The sequence below is a fragment of the Oncorhynchus nerka genome, linkage group LG13 (assembly GCF_034236695.1).
Source record: "Oncorhynchus nerka isolate Pitt River linkage group LG13, Oner_Uvic_2.0, whole genome shotgun sequence".
In the NCBI taxonomy this organism is placed as follows: Eukaryota; Metazoa; Chordata; class Actinopteri; order Salmoniformes; family Salmonidae; genus Oncorhynchus; species Oncorhynchus nerka.
The window spans coordinates 68,045,539-68,072,198 of record NC_088408.1 but is presented as its reverse complement, the minus strand read 5'-3'; the positions used below and the strand labels follow the sequence as shown (position 1 = coordinate 68,072,198).

General features: G+C 42.4%; 1 protein-coding gene across 1 annotated transcript in view; it reads right to left on the bottom strand.

Moving 5' to 3' along the window:
• The window catches only part of LOC115139969 (transmembrane protein 132D-like), a 65,869-nt gene that overhangs the window by 25,093 nt on the left and 14,116 nt on the right, over positions 1–26,660 (bottom strand). The window contains exon 3 of the mRNA XM_029677902.2: positions 6,357–6,494. Within this exon, the coding sequence (XP_029533762.1) occupies positions 6,357–6,494 (138 nt within the window). The remainder of the gene's footprint in view (positions 1–6,356; positions 6,495–26,660) is intronic.

Below are 26,660 nucleotides of genomic sequence, written 5' to 3'. Positions count from 1 at the left end.
ACAGAGAAATTGATGATAAAAAGATTGTGGGAGCTGTTTTGTTAGACTTCATTGATTATGGGAGCTGTTTTGTTAGGCTTTTAACATTATCGATCACAGTCTGCTGCTGGAAAAATGTATGTGTTATGGCTTTACACCCCATGCTATATTTTTGATAAAGAGTTACCTGTCTAACAGAACACAGAGGGTATTCTTTAATGGAAGTCTCTCCAACATAATCCAGCTAAAATCAGGAAATCCCCAGGGCAGCTGTCTAGGTCCCTTACTTGTATGCGGATGACTCAACACTATACATGTCAGCTACTACAGCGAGTGAAATCACTGCAACACTTAACAATGAGCTGCAGTCAGTTTCAGAATGAGTGGCAAGAAGTAAGTATTTCTAAAACCAAAAGCAGTGTATTTGGGACACACTATTCACTAAACCCTAAACCTCAACTAAATCTTGTAATGAATCATGTGGAATTTGAGCAAGTTGAGGAGACTAAACTGCTTGGAGTAACCCTGGATTGTAAACTGTCATGGTCAAAACATGAAAACCACAGTTGCTAAGATGGGGAGAGGTCTGTCCATAATAAAGCGCTACTCTGCCTTCTTAACAACACCATCAACAAGGCAGGTCCTACAGGCCCTAGTTTTGTTGCACTTGGACTACTGTCCTTTTGTGTGGTCAGGTGCCACAAAAGGAAAATTCCCAATTGCCTCAGAACAGGGCAGCACGGCTGGCCCGAACTGTCTCAGTACTTTTTTTGAAAGAGGTATTGGCATGCTGAATGCACCGAGTTGTCTTTAAACTACTAACACAGCTCGGACACCCATACATATCCCATAAGACATGCCACCAGAGGTCTCTTCACAATCCCAAAGTATAGAACAGACTATGGGAGACGTAAAGTACTATATAGAGCCATGGCTACATGGAACTCTATTCCACATCAGGTAACTGATGCAAGCAGTAAAATCAGAAGAAAAAAATACACCTTATGGAACAACGGGGACTGTGAAGAAACACACACAGGCACATGATAAGACATGCACTCTACACACATGTACACATGGATTTTGTATTGTAGATATGTGGTAGCAGAGTAGTGGCCTGAGGACACAAATTAATGTGTTGTGAAAAGTAATATGAAATGTAATGTCATGTAATATTTTAAATTCTGCCTTAATGTTGCTGGACCCCAGGAAGAGTAGCTGCTGCCCTGGCAGCATCTAATGGGGATCCTTAATAAATGCAAATACTCCACAATACTGACCTCAATGACAGAGTGAAAAGAAGGAAGCCTGTACAGAATAAAATATTCTAAAACATGCACCCGATTTGCAATAAGCCACTTTAGTAAAACTTCAAAAAATGTGGCAAAGAAATGTACTTTATGCCCTGAATACAAAGTGTTATGTTTGGGCCAAATCTAATACATCACTGAGTACCACTCTTCATATTTCTAAGCAGGCTTCAGGATTTCATGTCATAGGTATGCTTTTCATTGGCAAGGACTAGGGAGTCTTTTAGGATAAAAAGAAACGGAATAGAGCTAAGCACGAGCAAAATCCTAGCGGGAAACGTCCTTTAGTCTGCTTTCTAACAGACACTGGGAGACAAATTCACCTTTCAGCATGGCAAGAACCTAAAACACAATTCCCAGCATACACAGGAGTTGCTTACCAAGATAACATTGAATGTTCCTGAGTGGCCTAGTTACAGTTTTGGCTTAAATCGGCTTTAAAATCTATGGCAAGACTTGAAAACGGCTGTCTAGCCATGTTCAACAACCAACTTGACAGAGCTTAAAGAATTATAAAAATAATCATGTGCAATCCAGGTGTGCAAAGCGCTTAGAGACTTACCCAGAAAGACTTACAGCTGTAAGCGCTGCCAAAGGTGATTCAAACATGGGTGAAAATATTTATGCAAATGAGATATTTCTGTATTTCATTTTCAATAATTTTGCTAAATTTTACACAAAAATCTTTTTAATGTGTTTTTAATTCAGGCTGTAACAAAAACAGGTGTAATAAGGCACTATATATGGTTTGTATATAGTCTAGTACAGGTATTCCCAAATTCCCATTTACAGGTATTCCCAAACTGGGTACCCCCAGCGCAATGCCGTCGGGGGTACGCCAAATACAAAATGTGATTTTTGGGATTTTTTTTTTCTTCTCACATTTTCAAACAGTCAATTTATATTTTCCAACGGGGCTATATAGTTGGGTGAGTTTTCCCCCCGCCTGGGTAGCCTCGTTTCACTGCCAAAAATAAAATGAAACCATCTAGTGTTCAGCGAAATAACAACACAATGTCAAATACAGGTAACCTAGTCAAATAATTAACATCCAATCACATTAACCGTTACTCTCTCACGGGAATTCCACTAGCCAAACGTAGCTGCTGCTGATGTTGGTATCTGTACTGATGGCGCAAAAGCCATGACAGGGAAACATAGTGGGAGGGTAACGCGCGTGCAAGCAGTTGCTCCCGACGCCACTTGGGTACACTGCAGCATCCACTAAGAGGCTCTTGCTACCAAGGGAATGCCTGACAGCATGAAAGGCGTTTTGGACACTACAGTGAAAATGGTTAACTTTGTTAAAGCAAGCCCCTGAACTCTTGTGTATTTTCTGCACTATGCAATGATATGGGCAGTGACCATGTAACACTTTTACAACATACATAAGGGAGCTGGTTATCAACGGGCAAAGTATTGACACGTTTAAAAAAAAAAATAGATACGAGCGTAACGTTCTTTACAGACCATCATTTTCACTTGTCTGACCGCTTGCATGATGACGAGTTTCTCACGCGACTGGCCTATCTGGGTGATGTTTTTTCTCGCTTGAATGATCTGAATCTAGGATTACAGTAACTCTCCGCAACAACATACAATGTGACAGATATCTGAACAAGAGAGCCTCATCGAAATCACAACAAGCGGTTCTGGGAAAATTGAATTTAATCAGAAGCCACTGACAGATTTCTGGATTGTGCTGCGCTCAGAGTATCCTGCTTTGGCAAATCGCGCTGTTAAGACACTGATGCCCTTTGCAACCACGTACCTATGTGAGAGTGGATTCTCGGCCCTCACTGGCATGAAAACTAAATACAGGCACAGACCGTTTGTGGAAATTTATTTAAGACCGAGACTTTCTCCAATAGAGTTATGTGCATCCTTTCAAGCACAACCTTCTCATTAACCTGTGGTGAGATATACATTTTTCAAATAGCGTTTTATATGTAAGATGGTTAAATAAAGAGCAAAATTATTGATTATTATTCTATTATTATTTGTGCTATTTGTCCTATAAGAGCTCTTTGTTACTTCCCACGAGCTGGGTCGTGACAAAAACTCACACTCATTCCTATGTTTAATAAATGTACTGTATAGTGTGTGCAGGCTTCCAATGATGGCAAAAAGTAACATTTGAGAGTGTGCTGACCCTGGTGCTAGAGGGGGTACTGGAGGTTAAATGTTTGAAGGGGTATGGGACTATAAAAAGTTGGTCTAGTGAGTGTGCGTAGGGTCAGTGCAGATAGTTTGGTAGACTCTTTGAAAAAAGGGTTCTTCAGCTGTCTCCATAGATAACCATTTTTTGTTTCAGGTGGAACCCATTTTAGGGGTTTGCCAGAGTATAGCAGAGTGAACAGTCTATGGCTTGGGTGGCTGGAGTCTTTGGCAATTTTTCGGGCCTTCCTCTGATACTGCTTGATATAGAGGTCCTGGATAGCAGGGAGCTCGGCCCGTGTGATGTACTGGGCTGTCCGCACAACCTCCTGTAACGCTTTGCGGTCAAGAGTGGTGCATTTGTCATACCAAGCGGTGCTGTAGCCAGTCAAGATGCTCTTGACAGTGTAGCTGCAGAACTTTTTGAGGATCCGAGGGCCCATGTCAAATCTTTACAGCCTCCTGAGGGGGAAGAGACGCTACTGTGCCCACTTCATGACTGTGTGGGTGTGTGTGAACCATGTTAAGTCCTTAGTGATGTCGACGCCAAGGAACTTGAAGGTCTCGCCCCGCTCCACTACAACCCTGTCGTTGTGGATGGGGGCGTGCTCTCCCCTCTTTCTCCTACAGTCCATGATCAGCTCCTTGGTCTTACTGACGTTGAGGGAGAGGTTATTGTCCTGGCACCACACTGCTAAGTCTCTGACCTCCTCCCTGTAGGCTGAGTCATCGGCGTCGGTGATCCGGCCTACCACCGTCGTGTTGTCAGCAAACTTCAAGATGGTGTTGGAGTCGTGCATAGCCACGCAGTTGTGGGTAAACAGGGAGTACAGGAGGGGACTAAGCACACAAAGTCAAATGCAAGCACAAAGCTAATCTGATGAGTTCTCTATCATTTATTCTTTGAGATCTTCTTTAATTCTGCACACCATATGTAAAAGCACAAAAAAGAGAGATTTACTTTAAATTAAATTAATCTTCGTATATTGCACAAAAACACTGAAACACAAACAAACCATAAATGTTTTAGTCAAGTATCAAAACAAGATGTGCCCGATTAAAAGAGGGTCTCTATCCCACATTAAAACAGATTTTGCCGGTTTAATCTGGCATTACATTGAAATGGGGGACACCATGGTAGCCTTCTGCCATTCTTGTGGGTGAAGCAGTGAAGTACTCCAACCCGCAGATCATTAAAGGGACAGCACTCTCACTAATCAGCTGTTTTAAGTCGGAAGATCCATTGCAGTCTATTGTCAAACAGAGGCAAAAAATGTCTTAATATCCAGATAGCTGCATAAACACTCACGGTACTTACTGCCACTATAGGAAACTGAGAGACAAAGTCCATGAAATCCCCAAAGTGGTGTGACATTAGACAGCCCCTACAGGGGGTCTAGTAAATTATGACATTTTAAGATGGATTAGCCCTAACAAACGATTTTTCATCCACAAATATGTTCCCCAAAACGGGTTTGATAAACAATGAACTAATACCATCACATAGGGAAAACAGGAAAATGAGGTCAACCCAGCTCAATTCAATCATGGACACCAAAATGCTTCAATTAAAATGACAAATGACAAATGAAGTGCCACATTTGATTTCATGGGAACTTCTCATAGACTATAAATACCTGGAGCCACACCAGATCATCTAAAGGTCATCCTAGCCACAGAGTTGGCCAGTTACATGGAATGTCAATTGAAGGTCCTGTTCCAGCATGGACAGGTTCCTACATCTGGGGTATTGTCCTCAAGCAAGGAAAAGGTTACCCTTCAGAAAGAGGACCATGACTCTAGATATATTTGTGACAGCAGCAATGGTACCAGAATAATATCCCACAGACTTAAAAGGACATACAAGTTTAGCTTCTATGAACGAAAGGGGTATTATCAACAAAGCCACATCTTCACATTGACTGGGGCTAGCTAATGTGTAATGTTAATCCTTGTTTAATTGTTTTCCAAAAGCACTAACATAATGTAAGGGATACAAAAAAACTTTAATATTCTAAATAGGGGACAGAAATACTTTTCAATGATTTCATGTGAACTATAGATAAGCAATTAGACATTTCCAGAGATTGACGTAGCCCTTTCCTGCAGTCAAATGACCAAATTGCCCTCTGGTGGCCTCATTGGTGGAATGTTAATATTTTTCATAATTTCATAATTAATAAACATGATAAAAAAATTGAACAACGGTGTTCCTATGTCAAATGGTTTTGTTATATTTCAGTCTTCTGTGATTTATATAAAGTCTCATATTGAGATGCAAACTCAAAATGGAATACACTTCAACTCTATATCTGACATTGTACAGGTGTCTTCTTTTTTCTAAGCCCATAACCATGTGTGTGAGGTGTATACTTTTGTTTCAAAGTAGATTTGTTTAAGACTACCAAGAAACAGTCTGCGTGACCCTGATTTAGCCCACTGCCTAAAAGGTTAAGAGGTAGCTCTACTTAATAAGGTGTGAGGACAGTGGCCTCTTTAAAAGCAGATTTACTTAAGCTTTTCCCAGCAGCAGTTTTGTGCTTCGATAGCATACGGTGACTTGTCAGGTCAGATAGGCTAAGCCTCGGTCAAAATGGCATCGTGTGTGGGTGGTATTTATTCTGAGGCATTATCCTACTCATACTACTTTGCAGAATATTTTTCACTCCCTCAGGCAAAATTGAAATCATTAAGCCCCAGTAGCATGTATACTATTATTACAATACATTATCTAACAACCCATGACATAATATCACTTCTTAACATTCAGAAGTGTGTTTAGAGTTGTCTATGAGCAGCCAAACCCAGACGTGAATGGTCCATCCATGATCCAGTGGTTGAACACGATGAGTTTAATGGAGTTCACTGATAGTAAATTGGGGGATTGTTGTGTAATTTCAGCAGACTTGCCTTTTTCCCGGTATGGCAGATTTCCTCTGACAAACAACAGCGATGGTGCCATCTGCTCCAGCGTCCAGAGTGATATCCCACAGCAACGAGTTACTAGGTGTTGCTGTGCGAAACGACACTCCCTTCTTTACAATCGCTCTGTGAATGAAGACAAGAAAAATGTATAAGACAAATACCGCCAACTCTAAATTGTACACCTAGCAGTAAGTCCATCTCCACTGGACCTAGCTAGTATGAAGTTGGCCTCCCATAGCTTGGGGCCATGAAATGATTCATTCCTAAGCCCTTCGGTCAATCAAAGACCACTTTGCTCGTAGCAAATCCCTATCATTTAAGAGGCTTGAGCAAATCCCATAGGATAGGTTTCAATAGCCAGAGGAAATATGCATTTTGAGTGTTTAGTATTCCTCATATACTATGGGCATCTTTGGTCCTGTCTTGTACACAAATTATTCGTAGTGTACTAATGGCTTGTTGGCCTGCTGGCCTCTCATTTGTAAATGATAAGCATTATCTAATGCAGCTGAACACAGAGTACAACAACAGAGAGCCTAATGCTAATTGAAAATATTACCCTGGTATTAATGGCTAGTGTAAAATGTCCTACCGGAAGTAGCGTAGCGTATGAGTGGAAGAGGTCAGATATATATATATACATGAAAACATCCATAGTGTTGTACCGGAGAGGCATCCTACTTTCCATCCTCTACCAATGTACAGGATAACAACACTGCACTCGTTGATCTCGTCTTTCTTTAGAGCCACTCAAAGTATTTTTCAAATTCAATTCTTCCAGCTTAATGATCTATATAAACGGAGCACCACCAAGTTGTTTCTTCATATAAATATTCCTAATAGTGCGTAACATCGTCCGTGTAGTATTATCATGTGCATGCATGTCATGTGTAGCCTAATGCTGCTCATGGGTTTATCCCTGACTCTTTCAGACATACATTCTGGCAGTAAAACAACAGTGAGCACATTATGTGTCTCTGGGGAGAGGTAATCTATGATATGAGCATCCATCTGATCCTCTCTACTCCCCCTCCTGTGGGACATTCAAGGTCATATGGACAGATGCTATACTCATGCTACTGCCATGCGTACGTACTCATCCCGTTTAAAAACGCATTTGTTTTAGTTAATATTATTTGCCTATGTGTGTAGTTGTGGGTGTTTTGTAAGTGTGCATGTGTGGTGTGTGTTTGTATATGTGTGCTTGAACATCTGCACATACAGCTCTTCCAAGATGTAATCAGGAGTACTGGTTTGAAGGCTCAGGGGAGCACTAATCTTGGCATGGAGGTTGCTGAAATCGTCCTGTGATGCTGCCACATGGTGCGCAGAAATGACCCAATGCCTTCGACTCTCCCTCTATCTCCTCTCCCTCTCCCTCCTCTCCCTCCACTCCCTCTGTCTCCTTTCCCTCCTTCTCTCTGTCAACATGAGGGGACATACTTGTGGCACGTGTGAGACAGGGACTCAGACATTTCAGTAAGATTTCACTGATCCTGCCATGGTACTAGACTGGCAAAGGAAAGTTTGGCGATCACAGGAGAATTACACATCCCCAAAGGGGCTGGATGGATGTAAATCAGGAAATATCTTGGGATAATCTAAAAAGAGTTGCAAGCAGTAGAAATTTCAATTCCGGGCAGTACAGTAGTACAGGCTGATAGTGGAGTAACTAACACCTGTTGTGTGTGTGTGTGTGTGTGTGTTTGTGTGAAGGTGAAGGTGACCTGCCTCTCTCTGTACTGTTCATCCATTAGAGTAAGTGGCACAGAGGGGACAGGGAGGGGCCCTCACTATATTGTTAGCAACAACCAGCAGGTTCCCAGGGGGAAAGCAGGAGCAAATGCACAGGAGACGGACAGGCTCTGAGGGGAGCAGGACTGACAGGCTCTGTGGGGAGAGCGGGAGTGGAGCAGCAGCCACAGATTAACAGGGGGACAGGGACTGTGAGTGGGGGTGAAGGCGACTGGGTAGAAGGGGACATGCCTGTCACCACCCATCTCTCCTGACCACAACAACACTCCTAGAGCCAGGATGTCAGGTAACCTTGAGGCCTCTACAACCTCTGGGATAAAGGTATAGTAATATACCAACAGTACCAGGAGATGTTATAAAAACTATAACATCCTGTCTTCACATGAACTTCCATTAGTTTAGCAGTTACTATAGGGGCAGGTCACAGCATAATCCTTATTCTGACTCATAAGGATTTGCTGGGGTCATAGTGGTAAACAGAACAATGCTATTATTTGCCATCAATGAATTGGCATCTATAATGAAAAAAGGTGTAACCCTGATGACACGCTTCTTGTAATAAGTAATGAGAAAATATCTGAGAACAGTTCATCTGGTAATGGCATTCTAAATATACCCACTCATGCTAGTGTTGAGCCTGGTGGTGTGGGGTTTACCTAATCAAAACTAACTGTTACAAGAGTACCCATCTGCCTTTTCTCCCCCAGGCCCTCTGGGATCTAAGGGGGAAACCCCACGGTGATGAGAGGGAGGGGGGATTTTTCTTAACAGTGGTTCAGAGCAAGAACCATAGCGGTCAGTGACTGTGCTTAGGCAGTGCTGTCTGGGGAGGCAGGAGGAGGAGGTATCGAGGCACCAGGGCAGGGAAGATGGATTGTCCCAAAGACTGGAGCTGACAGTGTGTGAGAAAAGCAGCTCTCAGGTGCTGCACCTGCCATCCATCTCACTTCTCTCCAGGCAAGGTTTGAGTGTCGAACTAACGTGTATTTTGCATACCAATGCCCCACCACCTAACCACCTCCACCCCACACTGCCACAGGAAGCCATGGCCTCTCTTACTTTTGTCACACACACTCATGGCAGCCCTTGCCCCCTGGCCCGCTCCAGTCAGCAACCCCCTCCCCTGTGCTTGTTTGATCTTCTCTCTAAGCCTTATTTTTTCAGTCATAACTGAGTGAGTGAATAATGTCAGACCCTAAAAATCAAGTAAACAGTGTTAAATGTAGCTTAGCCTGACTTTAATTCACCATATTAGTGCATTTTCTGTGATAATAAAATACTATTTGTGGAGAAGTACCACTATGGTTGTTAAAATACATTTGAAAAATCATCCAATGTAAAGCGAATGATTGTATCGATGATTGTATGAAGATGAAAAATAATTCCACGGATAATAAAGGGAAAACCAGCCATGTCATGGACCCAGAATATAAAGTGAAAACCAGCCACATCGAGGACACCAACACCTTGCTCCCGGACAAGCTAAACACCTTCTTCGTCCACTTCGAAGAAAACATAGCGCCGCCGACGCGGGCCACCGCCGCTCACGAGAACTGACCTCTCATTCTCCCGGGCCGACATGAGTAAGACATTTAAGTGTGTTAACCCTCACAAGGCTGCTGGCCCAGATGGCTTCCCTAACCGTGCCCTTAGAGTAGAGCTCGACCGATTAATCGTAATGGCCGATTAATTAGGGCCGATTTCAAGTTTTCATAACAATCGGAAATCGGTATTTTTGGACACCAATTTGGCCATTTTTTCTCACCTTTATTTAACTAGGCAAGTCAGTTAAGAACACATTCTTATTTTCAATGACGGCCTAGGAACAGTGGGTTAATTGCCTTGTTCAGGGCCAGAACGACAGATTTTTACCTTGTCAGCTCGGGGATTCGTTTTTGCAACCTTACGGTTACTATTCCAACGCACTAACCACCTGCCTTACATTGCACTCCACGAGGAGCCTGTGTGGCAGGCTGACTACCTGTTACGCGAGGGCAGCAAGAAGCCAAGGTAAGTTGCTAGCTAGCATTAAACTTATAAAAAACAATCAATCTTCACATAATCACTAGTTAACTACACATGGTTGATGATATTACTAGTTTATCTAGCGTGTCCTGCGTTGCATATAATCGATGCGGTGCCCGTTAATTTCTCATCGAATCACAGCCTACTTCGCCAAACGGGTGATGATTTAGCACTGTCGTTGCACCAAACCTAACCATAAACATCAATGCCTTTCTTTAAAACCAATACACAAGTACATATTTTTTAAACATGATAATTTAGTTAATATTGCCTGCTAACATGAATTTCTTAGAATTGGGGAAATTGTGTCACTTCTCTTGAGTTCCGTGCAAGCAATCAGGGTATATGCAGCAGTTTGGGCCGTCTGGCTCGTTGCGAACTGTGTGAAGTCCATTTATTCCTAACAAAGACCGTAATTAATTTGCCAGAATTGTACATAATTATGACATAACACTTAAGGTTGTATAATGTAACAGGAATATTTAGACTTAGGGATGCCACCCGTTAGATAAAATACAGAACGATTCCGCATTTCACTGAAAGAATAAACGTTTTGTTTTCGAAATGATACGTTTCCAGATTCGACCATATTAATGACCATATTTGATAGAGCAGTCTGACTGAGCAATGTAGGCAGCAGCAGGCTCGTACGCATTCATTCAAACAGCACTTTCGTGCGTTTTGCCAGCAGCTCTTCGCAATGATTCAAGCATTGAGCTGTTTATGACTTCAAGACCATCAACTCCCGAGATCAGGCTGGTGTAAACGATGTGAAATGGCTAGCTAGTTAGCGGGGTGCACGTTAATAGCGTTTCAATCGGTGACGTCACTCGCTCTGAGACTTGGAGTAGTTGTTCCCCTTGCTCTGCAAGGGCCGCGGCTTTTGTGGAGCGATGGGTAACGATGCTTCCAGGGTGGCTGTTGTCGATGTGTTCCTGGTTCGAGCCCAGGTAGGAGCGAGGAGAGGGACGGAAGCTATACTGTTACACTGGCAATACAAATGTGCCCATAAGAACATCCAATAGTCAAAGGTACAGTGGGGCAAAAAAGTATTTAGTCAGCCACCAATTGTGCAAGTTCTCCCACTTAAAAAGATGAGAGAGGCCTGTAATTTTCATCATAGGTATACTTCAACTATGACAGACACAATGAGAAAAAAAAATCCAGAAAATCACATTGTAGGATTTTTTATGAATTTATTTGCAAATTATGGTGTCCTCCACTCGTTACCTGTATTAATGGCACCTGTTTGAACTTGCTATCAGTATAAAAGACACCTGTCCACAACCTCAAACAGTCACACTCCAAACTCCACTATGGCCAAGACCAAAGAGCTGTCAAAGGACACCAGAAACAAAATTGTAGACCTGGCTGGGAAGACGGAATCTGCAATAGGTAAGCAGCTTGGTTTGAAGAAATCAACTGTGCGAGCAATTATTAGGAAATGGAAGACATACAAGACCACTGATAATCTCCCTCGATCTGGGGCTCCACGCAAGATCTCACCCCAGGGGGTCAAAATGATCACAAGAATGGTGAGCAAAAATCCCAGAACCACACGGGGGGACCTAGTGAATGACCTGCAGAGAGCTGGGACCAAAGTAACAAAGCCTACCATCAGTAACACACTACGCCGCCAGGGACTCAAATCCTGCAGTGCCAGACGTGTCCCCCTGCTTAAGCCAGTACATGTCCAGGCCCGTCTGAAGTTTGCTAGAGAGCATTTGGATGATCCAGAAGAAGATTGGGAGAATGTCATATGGTCAAATGAAACCAAAATATAACTTTTTGGTAAAAACTCAACTCGTTGTGTTTGGAGGACAGAGAATGCTGAGTTGCATCCAAAGAACACCATACCTATTGTGAAGCATGGGGGTGGAAACATCATGCTTTGGGGCTGTTTTTCTGCAAAGGGACCAGGACGACTAATCCGTGTAAAGGAAAGAATGAATGGGGCCATGTATCGTGAGATTTTGAGTGAAAACCTCCTTCCATCAGCAAGGGCATTGAAGATGAAACGTGGCTGGGTCTTTCAGCATGACAATGATCCCAAACACACCGCCCGGGCAACGAAGGAGTGGCTTCGTAAGAAGCATTTCAAGGTCCTGGAGTGGCCTAGCCAGTCTCCAGATCTCAGCCCCATAGAAAATCTTCCAAAACATCACTGCTCTAGAGGAGATCTGCATGGAGGAATGGGCCAAAATACCAGCAACAGTGTGTGAAAACCTTGTGAAGACTTACAGAAAACGTTTGACCTGTCATTGCCAACAAAGGGTATATAACAAAGTATTGAGATAAACTTTTGTTATTGACCAAATACTTATTTTCCACCATAATTTGCAAATAAATTCATTAAAAATCCTACTATGTGATTTTCTTTTTTCTCCTAATTTTGTCTGCCATAGTTGAAGTGTACCTATGATGAAAATAACAGGCCTCTCTCATCTTTTTAAGTGGGGGAACTTGCACAATTGGTGGCTGACTAAATACTTTTTGAAATACAAATTGTATAGAGAGAAATAACCTTATAATAACCACAACCTAAAACTTCTTATCTGGGAATATTGAAGACTTGTGTTAAAAGGAACCACCAGCTTTCATATGCTCTCATGTTCTGAGCAAGAAACTTAAACGTTTGCAATATGTGCCATGTAAAAAAAAATATTTACATTCTTCTCCAACACTTTGTTTTTGCATTATTGAAACCAAATTGAACATGTTTCATTATTTATTTGAGGCTAAATTGAATTTATTGATGTTTTATATTAAGTTAAAATAAGTGTTAATTCAGTATTATTGTATTTTCTTAGTCCAAGTAAAGTGACACAGTATGGTCATAATGCTTATTGACAGTGTCATAAAGAGTATTTTCTACGAGTTATTTAAAATATGCTGAAACTACAAAGGATTTAAGAGACAAACTTTCAAACAAAAGGAAACTTCTTGGCAAATTTGAATAAATGTGGGTTTTGACACGCTTATGTAGGTGTCATAACCAGCCATATATTAGAGCAATATATGTCACAACAGGTGTAAGTATATGGGTCATGACAGTGTTATGACAATATTATGACAGGTTAAGACAAGTTATGTCAGCTGTTACGACATATTATGACATGGTTATGACCAGTTGTCAAGTAAAGTGTTACTGTATTCTTTTTATTTGGGGGATTTGTGTGAATTGTTAGGTATTACTGCACTGTTGGAGCAAGGAAGATAAGATTTTCGCTACACTCGCGATAATATCTGCAAGCTATGTGTACGCGACAAATAAAATTGTATTTGATTTGATAATACAGCCGTCGGCATTGTCATGAGGCTCCCCATCCTAATTTGACCTGGTTTTGAGGGCAACCCAGTGCCCTATTCCCAGTAAGACCCACTCCACAGGCAGGCCCACCTGTTCAGGGGTTAATCAGGCCCCTGATCCACTTTTCCTTCACATCTCTGGCTCCGTACAGACGAATCACTGCAGAGACATGGCACAAATACTGAAAACTGTAATACCATAAATGCAATCTCAAACAGATGCAATCTTTCATTATGTAAGCAAATAACCATCGTTCAGCCAGTCTGATGTTCCGCCATTCATCAATGACATGCTTGTCATACTTATGTGTCAGTTTAGGGAGTTCTTTAGGGCAATGTTAGCGCCAGATGTCCGCCCAGCAAACAGGAGATATCATGAGGACATTCAGTGACGTTCCCATTAGGTCTCTTAAGGGTTTTTGCGCAACGTTATCCCACTGAATTTCTGAGAACATTCTAAGAAGGCTGCGTGATTGTCCCAAGGGAACGTTCTCTAGGGGACCTTTGTCTTGTTCCCTGTACATTCCCAGGATGCCACTGAGGACCATGTTAGGTAGGGATTCATATTTTCCAGAAAATCTACCAAGTTTCCATAGTGGGAATGATTCAGAATTATCCAGAGAGTGCCGGGAAATACAAAATTCGGAAGTGCCCATTTAAAGCGTTTAAAACCAAGGTCACTATGCCAGGGTTCTCCCAAAGTAAGATTGACGCTGCTCCACATTGCCTGTTTGTCTGTGCTACTATGTAAAGATTTCACAGCATGTGAAACTGATATTTAGTAATGACAGGAGGGGCGTTGTTGGGGCTGTGTTTCTGGACCTACGGAAGGCTTTTGATACTGGTAACCATGAGGTTATCAGCACAAAATTGCCCAAGTTCAACTTTCCCCCCGATGCCTTGAGATGGATGAAATCATATCTTGAAGGCAGAACTCAGTGTGTCAGAGTGAGCAATGAGCTGTCACCTACTCTTAGCTATGATGTGGGCGTGCCCCAAGGGTCAATACTGGGGCCCCTCCTGTTCAGCCTGAACATTAATGATCTGCCTTCTGTCTGTACTGGGTCTGAAGTTCAAATGTATGGGGATGACACAAAGTGGCTCAGTGACTCGTGCTTGCATCTCAATGTGAAAAAAACTGTCTGCGTGTCAGATGTTACTGAGCAAGATGTCTATGTGTCAGGTGAGAAGCTCCAGGTGGTATCTGATTTTAAGTACCTTGGCATCATACTTGATTCCAACCTCTCTTTTAAAAAGCAGGTGAAAAAGGTCATTCAAATAACCAAATTCAACCTAGCTCATTTCCAATTTATACGAAATTGTTTGACTACAGAGGTAGCAAAACTATACTTCAAATCTATGATACTCCCCCACTTAACATACTGCTTTACTAGTTGGGCCCAAGCTTGCTGTACAACATTAAAACATAATCAGTCTGTCTTACAAACAGGCTCTCAAAGTGCTTGATAGGAAGACCAATAGCCATCATCACTGTTACATCCTCAGAAAGCATGAGCTCCTGAGTTTGGAAAATCTTGTGCAATACACCGATGCATGTATTGTATTCATGATCCTAAATGGCCTGGCTCCCCCTCCGCTCAGTACTTTTGTTAAACAGAAAACCCAAACATATGGCAGCAGATCCACAAGGTCTGCCATGAGAGGTGGCTGTATAGTTCCCATAAGGAAAAGCACCTTTAGTCAATCTGCTTTCTCTGTGAGAGCTTCCCATGTATGGAAAACACTGACATCAGACACACATAACTGCACCACCTATCATACTTTCACATGAAGACATGGCTAAAGGTCAATCAGATTTGTGAACATAATCCCTAGCTGTGTATTGCTGCTTTCCAATGTTGTCTGTTGTCTGTAGGAAAAGCTAAAAACATTTCTCATAAGAAACTAGCTCCCTGGTACACAGAAAATACCCGAGCTCTGAAGCAAGCTTCCAGAAAATTGGAACGGAAATGGCGCTACACCAAACTGGAGGTCTTCCGACTAGCTTGGAAAGACAGTACTGTGCAGTACAGAAGAGCCCTTACTGCTACTCGTTCATCCTATTTTTCTAACTTAATTGAGGAAAATAAGAACAATCCGAAATTCCTTTTTGATACTGTCGCAAAGCTAACTAAAAAGCAGCATTCCCCAAGAGAGGATGGCTTTCACTTCAGCAGTGATAAATTCATGAACACTTTGAGGAAAAGATCATGATTATTAGAAAGCAAATTACGGACTCCTCTTTAAATCTGCGTATTCCTTCAAAGCTCAGTTGTCCTGAGTCTGCACAACTCTGCCAGGACCTAGGATCAAGAGAGACGCTCAAGTGTTTTTTAGTACTATATCTCTTGACACAATGATGAAAATAATCATGGCCTCTAAACCTTCAAGCTGCATACTGGACCCTATTCCAACTAAACTACTGAAAGAGCTGCTTCCTGTGCTTGGCCCTCCTATGTTGAACATAATAAACGGCTCTCTATCCACCGGATGTGTACCAAACTCACTAAAAGTGGCAGTAATAAAGCCTCTCTTGAAAAAGCCAAACCTTGACCCAGAAAATATAAAAAACTATCGGCCTATATCGAATCTTCCATTCCTCTCAACATTTTTAGAAATACTGTTGCACAGCAACTCACTGCCTTCCTGAAGACGAACAATGTATACAAAATGCTTCAGTCTGGTTTTAGACCCCATCATAGCCCTGAGACTGCACTTGTGAAGGTGGTAAATGACCTTTTAATGGCTTCAGACCGAGGCTCTGCATCTGTCCTCGTGCTCCTAGACCTTAGTGCTGCTTTTGATACCATCGATCACCACATTCTTTTGGAAAGATTGGAAACGCAAATTGGTCTACACGGACAAGTTCTGGCCTGGTTTAGATCTTATCTGTCAGAAAGATATCAGTTTGTCTCTGTGAATGGTTTGTCCTCTGACAAATCAACTGTAAATGTCGGTGTTCCTCAAGGTTCCATTTTAGGACCACTATTGTTTTCACTATATATTTTACCTCTTGGGGATGTCATTCGAAAACATAATGTTAACTTTCACTGCTATGCGGATGACACACAGCTGTACATTTCAATGAAACATGGTATAGCCCCAAAATTGCCCTCGCTAGAAGCCTGTGTTTCAGACAAACTTTCTACTTTTAAACTCGGACAAAACAGAGATACTTGTTCTAGGTCCCAAGAAACAAAGAGATCTTCTGTTGAATCTGACAATTAATCTTAATGGTTGTACAGTAGTCTCAAATAAAACGTGGGTAACGATGCTTCGTTACAGACAACAGTCACCCACGAAGCATCGTTACCCATCGCTCCACAAAAGCCGTGGCCCTTGCAGAGCAAGGGGAACCACTATCTCAGAGCAAGTGATGTCACCGATTGAAACGCTATTAGCGCGCACCACCGCTGACTAGTTAGCCATTTCACATTGGTTACACTCACTGCTCATTAATTATCTGTAATGTAATTGTTTTTAATAGCCTGCCAGGGACTGCGGTTGAAAAGTAGCTGGCTGGCTAAAACCGTCACTTTTACTGGTAAGTATTCAGACCGCTTGACTTTTTCCACATTTTGTTACGTTACAGCCTTATTCTAAAATTTATAAAATAGCTTTTTTCTTCATAAATTTTTCGTCATGACATAGCAAAAAAAAGGATTTTAAATGTCTGCTAATTCAAAATAAAAAACAAAATATCACATTTACATAAGTATTCAGACACTTTACTCAGCACTTTGTTTAAGCACCTTTGGCAGAGATTAAATCCTTGAGTCTTCTTTGGTATGACTCTACAAGCTTGGCACACCTGATTTGGGGGAGTTTCTTCATTCTTCTTTGCAGATCCTCTCAAGCTCGGTCAGGTTGGATCGGGAGCATTGCTATACAGCTATTTTCAGGTCTCTCCAGAGATCGGTTTCAAATCCGGGCACTGGCTGGGCCACTCAAGGACATTCCAAGACCTATATACAAGTTCTGTGTTGTCTTGGCTGTGTGCTTAGGGTCGTTGTCCCGTTGAAATGTGAGTCTTTGCCCCAGTCTGAGGTCCTGAGAATTCTGGAGCAGGTTTTCATCAAGGATCTCTCAGTACTTTGCTCTGTTCATCTTTCCCTAGATCCTGATCACTGAAAAACATATCCACAGCATCATCCTGCCACCACCACGCTTCATCAGAGAGATGCCTGGTTTCCTCCAGACGTGACGCTTGGCATTCAGGCCAAAGAGTACAATCTTTGTTTCATCAGACCAGAGAATCTTTCTTGTTTCTCATGGTCTGAGATTCCTTTAGGTGCTTTTTGGCAAACTCCAAGTGGGCTGTCATGAGCCTTTTACTGAGGGGTGGCTTTCGTCTGGCCACTCTACCATAAAAAGCCTGATTGGTGGAGTGCTGCAGAGAATGTTGTTCTTCTGGAAGGTTCTTCCATCTCCACTGAGGAACTCTGGAGCTCGGTCATAGTGATCATCTGGTTCTTGGTCACCTCCCTGACCAAGGCCCTTCTCCGCAGATTGCTCCATTTGGCTGGGCGGCCAGCTCTAGGAAGAGTCTTGGGGGTTCCAAATTTCTTCAATTTAAGAATGATGGAGGACCTTCAATGCTGCAGACATTTTTTGGTACCCTTCTCCAGATTTGTGCCTCGACACAATCCTGTCTCATTTACATTTACATTACATTTAAGTCATTTAGCAGACGCTCTTATCCAGAGCGACTTACAAATTGGTGCATTCACCTTATGACATCCAGTGGAACAGTAGTGCATCTAAATCTTTTAAGGGGGGGGTGAGAGGGATTACTTTATCCTATCCTAGGTATTCCTTAAAGAGGTGGGGTTTCAGGTGTCTCCGGAAGGTGGTGATTGACTCCGCTGTCCTGGCGTCGTGAGGGAGTTTGTTCCACCATTGGGGGGCCAGAGCAGCGAACAGTTTTGACTGGGCTGAGCGGGAACTGTACTCGGAGCTCTACGGATATTTCCTTTGACCTCATGGCTTGGTTTTTGCTCTGACATGTACTGGCAACCGTGGGACCTTATATAGACAGGTGTATGCCTTTCCAAATCATTTCCAATCAATTGAATTTACCACAGTTGGACACCAGTCAAGTTGTAGAAACATCAAGGATGGTCAATGGAAACAGGAGGCACCTGAGCTAAATTTTGAGTCTCATAGTGAAGGGTCTGAATACTTATGTAAATAAGGTATTTCTGTTTCCGCTTTGTCATTATCTGGTATTGCATGTAGAGATTGATGAGGAAAATATAATTTAATCCATTTTAGAATAAGACTGTGACATATGAAAATGTGGAAAAAGTCTAGGGGTCTGAATACTTGCCGAATCTCCTATTTGGCAAAGTTGAGTAACTGATTATACAGATAGCAGATCAGCTCATGAATAATGGGGAGTTGAAGAGATGAAATTGTTTAAATATCAAGATATCTTAACTGGGCCAACCCTGTATAAAAAAAACAATGTCCATATATCTACTCTCATATCGTTTGTTGACGTCACACCCTGATCTGTTTCACCTGTCTTTGTGATGGTCTCCACCCCCCTCCAGGTGTTGCCCCTCTTCCCCATTATCCCCTGTTTATTTATACCTGGGTTCTCTGTTTGTCTGTTGCCAGTTCATCTTGTTTGTTTGAGTCAACCAGTGTTTTGTGTCTCAGCTCCTGCTTTTTCCAGTCTCTCTCCCTCCTGGTTTTGACCTTTGCCAGTCCTGACTCCGAGCCCGCCTGCCTGACCACTCTGCCTGCCCCTGAGCTTGCCTGCCTGCCGACCTGTACCTTTGCCCACTCTCTGGATTACCGACCTCTGCCTTACACTGACCCTGAGCCTGTCTGCCGTCCGGTACCATTGGCCCACCTGGTTTGCTGAACCCTGCCTGCTTGGAACTGTCTATTGCCTGCCCCTGTTGAGATATTAAACTATTGTTTATTTGACGTGGTCTGTATCTGGGTCTTACCTTCATACCTGATAATTGATCACACATTCTCTACCAAAGCTCTCAGATGGGAAGCAATACGAGACAGCGCAGAGAAGTGGGGTATATTTTATAGCGGTGTTTTGGCGTGCATAGGCGAGACGTGCTTTGATAATGCTACCAATAGATTACATAATAAAGTTAGGAATTTTCGTGAGTCAGGATTTGGAGTTTCAGTGGGATTGGGACATTATGAAAATAGCCTACGCTCTATATAAAGCTACTACATGAGTCAATAGAACAAAGAATACACTTGATTTAGGCTCAATTATTGCACGCTAAATGTTTCTGATCAGTGATAGACGAGCAAATGAATAAATGAGCTACCACTTCCACTTGTCCAGCTAGAGATCAATTAAACAAATATACAGACAGAGATTCAGTGAAACAAAATCACATTGATTGATTAGGACAGGAAAGAGAAAACTCCACTTGTATAACATACTAGCAAAATGTTCTTATCAGCTAATGTATAAGCAAACTAAAATAAAAATGGTCATTAGCACTCACCTCAACTTAGCTAACATTTCCCCAGCCTAATTTTTGCCAAATATCCAAATGGAGATTCAGTGAAAACAAAAATCTGACATTGATAGACGAGTCCCCCACGCTTGTCTCAAAGCAGCACAATGGAGCTGTCCCAATCAAAACTGTGCTGAAATTATCATCTAGGTGACCACACACAACTATTGCTTTAAATTAGTATAGCGATCGGATATGACTTTGGGAGTTTCGGTATAAGCGAGGATTTGATACATGCCTTGTATTGAAATAATGGTGCCGGATGGGATGGCTGCTGTTTTACGGGCTCCTAACCAATTGTGTATTGTTTGTAACTTATTTTGTACATAATGTTGCTGCTACTGTCTCTAATGACCGAAAAGAGCTTCTGGATACGCCGGACACAGTATCCGGCGTATAGCAAAGCTTATTGGTTTTATTCATGATACTGTCTGTGATTAAAACAAATGTTATCAGAGAGAATTGAATTAACTACAAATGGTGTTTGATCAGATATCATCACGATTTAATAATTTAATCGTTGCTTAAAAACTGAGGCTGTGATCTGGGGTTTTGCAAACTCAATCTGTAACACTAGCCAGCTAATGGTGCACAGACTAAACACATTTTCTACAGCAATCTGATTCCCCCTCATGTAATTTACCATGCAGCACACGACATTGTCAATATGAGCAGTAATACATCTGTAATAGAGAATGAAACCTGCAAAAACAATCTAATGGAAAGCTAATGAAACTATCAGGTGTGGCTTGACCATGTTATCACACTCTGACTGGATCTCTGGTCCCCTGGTCACGAGCGATCACCACCACTTGGCTCATTATGTTGACGACTAAGCGTTAAGCCTAACTTAATGGTACACTTGAACAGTGATAAAACAGCCAGACAGCTGCTGAGGCCCAGACCAGAAGAGACACACAGGACTCCTTAATTAACTGGCCGCATGGTGGGGAAGAGGAGGGCTAGAACACCGGCTGTGTGTGTGGGCAGGGAGGTGAACAGTACACAGATACTGAACATACACACAGATGTACTCCTCTGTTTATGAGAGGCAAGGTAATAACTTCTTGAGGAGAGGAGATCCTGCCATCAATCCTCTTCCTTTGCTCTCCTTGTTGTTATTATGTGGCCATTGACCCCATGAGGCAGAGCGACTGAGGAGAGACTGTGAGTGAGAGGCAATTTCAAATGGATTTAAAGCAACAGCGATTAAGATACATGGGCACTGGGGTGACAGATGAAGAGAGCCAAGGGAAAAGGCTTATTTTCAGCCCCACTGCTTAAGTAAACATAGATTCCAACACAGGGGAGTGGAACAGGAAGAGAGAAGGCTGCCAACTTGATTGAAATCAATCTCATTCAAATAAGTTGCTACATATTCTTGTACTTTATCAAAGTTTTATTGAAAACATTTACATTACTAAGACACACAGCAAACACTGTGGGATGGGAAGCTACAGTATTTTGAATTTTACCTTTATTTAACTAGGCAAGTCAGTTAAGAACAAATTCTTATTTTCAATGACGGCCTAGGAACAGTGGGTTAACTGCCTGTTCAGGGGCAGAACGACAGATTTGTACCTTGTCAGCTCGGGGATTTGAACTTGCAACCTTCCGGTTACTAGTCCAACGCTCTAACCACTAGGCTACCCTGCCGCCCCAAGTATAGCCTGTTGACGGTGAGAAATCCCAGCTAAAGCATTAAATCAGAACAGTGCATGTGCCTGCCAGTGTGCTCTGGGAATAGCAGCACTGTAAGCGCAGATGGACCTATTGAGGTTGAGGGAGAGACCGGCTCCTTCAGCTAGACCTTCCATCTCCACTTAATTTGATATTCTCAAAAAAGGAGGTGAGGTGCATCCATGCAACGCTCACCACTGACTGACTTAATATTGGTCTCCTCCAGGTACCGTTCTCATTTGGGTATACGAATGGCTGAACAAAGGACATGCTGAATAATGCATTCCGGCTGTCCTGCTTTTTGGGTCATCCCCTTTTTAGCCTATTGAAGCCCGCCTACAGAATAGACAAAGCCCCTGTGACTGTGGCACCTGTGTTTGCAGAGTTTACCTTTCAACTTCAGGGGGAATAAGATCTCTAGGTAAGAGATGTACAGTATGTCATAAAAACGATAGGCAATTTGATATACATTTCTTCCTGATACCATCAAATGGATAACAGAATACATGCAAGCCAAATAAATAACTGCGGCATATAGAGAAAATAGATTCTGGAACCCCAGACAGGACAATCATTCACCACATACAGTAGTTTGGAGGAAATATAGTAGCAGTAGAACAAGTATTATCTCTAAGCAAGACAACGTAAATCTCCACCTGTCTATGTTGAAGGCAAAGGAAACACCAACCTGAACTTTCTTAATAGGGCATTGGGCCACGACGAGCTGCAAGAACTGCTTCAATGCTCCTTGGCATAGATTCTAAAAGTGTCTGGATCTCTATTGGAGGAATGTGACACTATTCTTACACAAGAAATTCCATCATTTGGTGTTTTGTTGATGGAGGTGGAAAAAGCTGTTTCAGGCGCCGCTCTAGAATCTCCTATAAGTGTTAAATTAGGTTGAGATCTGGTGACTGACACACACACACACACACACACGCACACACACACCCTTTAACCTCCCTATACTCCTGTTGGTTCAGCCCTAATTGATGTGCTCTTGATGTGTCACCTCCGGCAGCATGACAAATGGCCCAAGAATATACCCAAGGACCAGTCAGCCCTTCCCCCATCAAGGGGTCAACATGTATCTATCTCTCTGCAGTATGCAGAGGACTGACTGTTAAATGTGTGATAGAATAACACTATTGCAGCCACGTTTGGTATTTATCTAAAACTTGTCCTCTGAATAGAACTCCGACGCTATCTATATGGATATATGAACTCTGTGGTTACTTGTAGTTGTTCAGAGTGAACTCTGATGATACTGTATGCAATTGTCCTACCCAGCCAACCCCCTAAGGCCATCACACATTGATGTGACACCCTTCCAAGAGGATGTTTTCTGGTTTGATATGATTGGATATCTTAGTTTATCTATCTTTGGTTTGGTTTGTGGATTGGTCAAAAATAGATTTTGAACACAAACAAATAAGTCAGATCTGGTATAATAGACTGATCTCATAGACTAGACATAACACAGTAAACATAAATCTAGGACTCTCAAATTAGTATGATATGTTACGTTTGGTATTGTTACATAAGATAGAAGGTTACTTAAGGCAAACATGAAAGGAGGGTGGTTGGTTGGGGTGAATGGATAGGTATATAACATGAACGTCTAGTACCCAAATGTTGTGTGTTCAAATCTCATCAGACAACTTTAGCATTGCAGGAACTTTGAAACGACTTACTGATTTCTAGCTACTTTGCAACTACTTAGCATGTTAGTTAACCCTTTCCATAACCCTAACATTAACCCTTGAACCTAAGTCATAACCTTAACTATAACCATAAATTGAGGGAGGGTAGGGCTGCAGTCTTATTGGCTCTCAACCAACCATGCTAATTTGTTTGTTTTTGCTTTGTTCGTAACTTGTTTTGTACATAATGTTGCTGCTACCGTCTCTTATGACCGAAAAGAGCTTCTGGACATCAGAACTGGGATTATTCACCTCAAATTGGATGAGGAGTTGCTCTTCAATGAGTCAGACTCAATGGATATACTGCAGACACCCGACCAGGCCCGATCCCCGTGATTCGCTGGAGAAGGAAAAATAAATTGAGGCAAAATCAGGCGACGAGTGGCTAATCTGCCCTTACCCTCCGTTCTGCTAGCTAACATTCAATCGTTGGAAAATAAATGGGACGAACTGAAAGCACATATATCCTACCAACGGGACATTAAAAACTGTAATACGTTATATTTGACTGAGTCGTGGCTGAACGACGACATTAAGAACATACAGTACAGCTGGCGGGTTATACACTCTATCTGCAAGACAGAACAGCAGCCTCTGGTAAGACACGGGGCTGGGGCCTATGCATTTATGTAAACAACAGCTGGTGCACAATATCTAAGGAAGTCTCAAAGTTTTGCTCACCTGACGAAGAGTGTCTCATGATAAGCTGTAGACCACATTATCTACCAAGAAAGTTTTCATCTGTAATTTTTGTAGCGGTCTACATACCAACACAGAGCAAGGTTGGCACTAAAACCACACTCAATGAGCTGTATTACGCCATAAGCAAATAGGAAAACGCTCATCCAAAAGCGGCGCTCCTAGCGGCAGATGTCTTTAATGCAGGGAAACTGAAATCAGATTTACCGAATTTCTATCAGCATGTTAAATGTGCAACAAGAGGGAAAATAATTCTAGACCACCTTTACTCCACACACAGAGACGCGTACAAAGCTCTCCCTCGCCCTCCATTTGGCAAATCCGACCATAACTCTATCCTCCAGATTCCTGCTTACATCAAAAATTAAAGCAGGAAGCACCAATGACTGGGTCGATAAAAAAGTGGCCAGATGAAGCATCTTGTCGTGTCGTGTATATATATATATTTACAACTTTTTTTTCACATACATTTTATTTTTATTTTCCATCAACTCATCTTCAATACACTCTCCTGCAACCTGCCTCACCAATTGATATGTATAAATACGTATTATTTACCTCAAATCTGCAATCAAATCTGCAATCCTCCAAGAAGCTAGCCAGAAACTCCAAGAAGCTAGCCAGAAGCCAATCAGAAGCTAGTTAGCTTCTTTACTGGCAACTCGTTCGTAAGCTAACCACGGTTTGTGGTCATTAGCTATCCTTTAACAAAAAAATCGCCAGTTTTGTCCCTCCAGTTCATTCAGCTAGCTGGCTGCTATCCTCAGCGGAGATCAGCTAGCGAGCCTCAACCAAAATTCAAAGATCCGGCTGGCTCCTCCGTCGCGACGTTACCTGAATGCCCATCTTGGAAAACCGGATGGACAATCGGACAATTTATTTATTTTTATTATTAACATGTTTCTTCTGGGCCTCTATAACTATATCTATTGTTTTTATTTTTTTGTTGTTGTGTGAGACTAATCCCCTACAACACTAATCTACTGAATAACAACAGACCTCCATCCTAGGTGACCCCCAAACCAACCTCTCTCCACTCCCTGGACCCTTTTGATCACTCGAGGATGGTCAATATGTCTTGTCCATTGCTGTTCTGGTTAGTGTTTATATGTTTCAATGATGTTTCTAGAGACAATATCTCTCTTTTTAAAAATGTACTCACATCCTACCATACCTTTGTCCATTATAACAATGGAGAAAATTTAAACAGATATAGCCCCTTGTTTGTTCTCACCTTTAGCACAGCCACCTGACTGCCTGGCTTAACCAACACAAAACATCCAAGATAGAATGGCGGTGTTGTTTGCAAAGATTAGCTACCCAAACAATTTGAACTTCTACTTTAAAATCCACCCCTCTAAAAAAACAGCCCCCGTGATATGCAGCTCAGCTAGAAACCGTTATACACTAAACTTGGCCCTCAATCTCACACATAGGAAAAGCCAAGGCAGTCACACCTCTGCTGTCTTCAACCAAGAAATTTGCTTCCTGACCTCCACAACACTAACTCCCGAAACACTAAAAAGTTCTGGGACATGCCTGGTAAAAAGTCCATGGAGAATAAGAACACCTCCTCCCAGCTGCCCTTAACCAACACAAAAACATCCACTGCACTGAAGATAGAAACACTGTCACCACTCAGCAGAAATTTGCTTCCCACCATAATCTGGAATTAAAGTAAGAACATTTCCCAGCTGCCCACTGCACTGAAGATAGGAAACACTGTCACCACTGCCATGCATTTTTTCCACCTGGCAACTCCTACCCCGGTCAACAGCACTGCACCCCAACAGCAACTCGCCCAAGCCTTCCCCATTTCTCCTTCTCCCAAATCCATTCAGCTGAAGTTCTGAAAGAGCTGAAAATCTGACCCCACAAATCAGCCGGGCTAGACAATCTGACCCTTTCTTTCTAAAATTATCTGCCGAAATTGTTGCCACCCCTATTACTAGCCTGTTCAACCTCTCTTTCGTGTCATCTGAGATTCCCAAAGATTGGAAAGCAGCTGCGGTCATCCCCCTTCAAAGGGGGGACACTCTGACCCAAACTGCTACAGACCTATATCTATCCTACCATGCCTTTCTAAGGTCTTCGAAAGCCAAGTCAACAAACAGATTACCGACCATTTCGAATCTCACCATACCTTCTCTGCTATGCAATCTGGTTTCAGAGCTGGTCATGGGTGCACCATCAGCCATCAAGGTCCTAAACGATATCTTAACCGCCATCGATAAGAAACATTACTGTGCAGCCGTATTCATTGATCTGGCCAAGGCTTTCGACTCTGTCAACCACCACAATCGGCAGACTCGACAGCCTTGGTTTCTCAAATGATTGCCTCGCCTGGTTCACCAACTACTTCTCTGATAGAGTTCAGTGTGTCAAATCGAGGGTCTGCTGTCCGGACCTCTGGCAGTCTCTATGGGGGTGCCACAGGGTTCAATTCTTGGACCGACTCTCTTCTCTGTATACATCAATGAGGTCGCTCTTGCTGCTGGTGAGTCTCTGATCCACCTCTACGCAGACGACACCATTCTGTATACTTCCGGCCCTTCTTTGGACACTGTGTTAACAACCCTCCAGGCAAGCTTCAATGCCATACAACTCTCCTTCCGTGG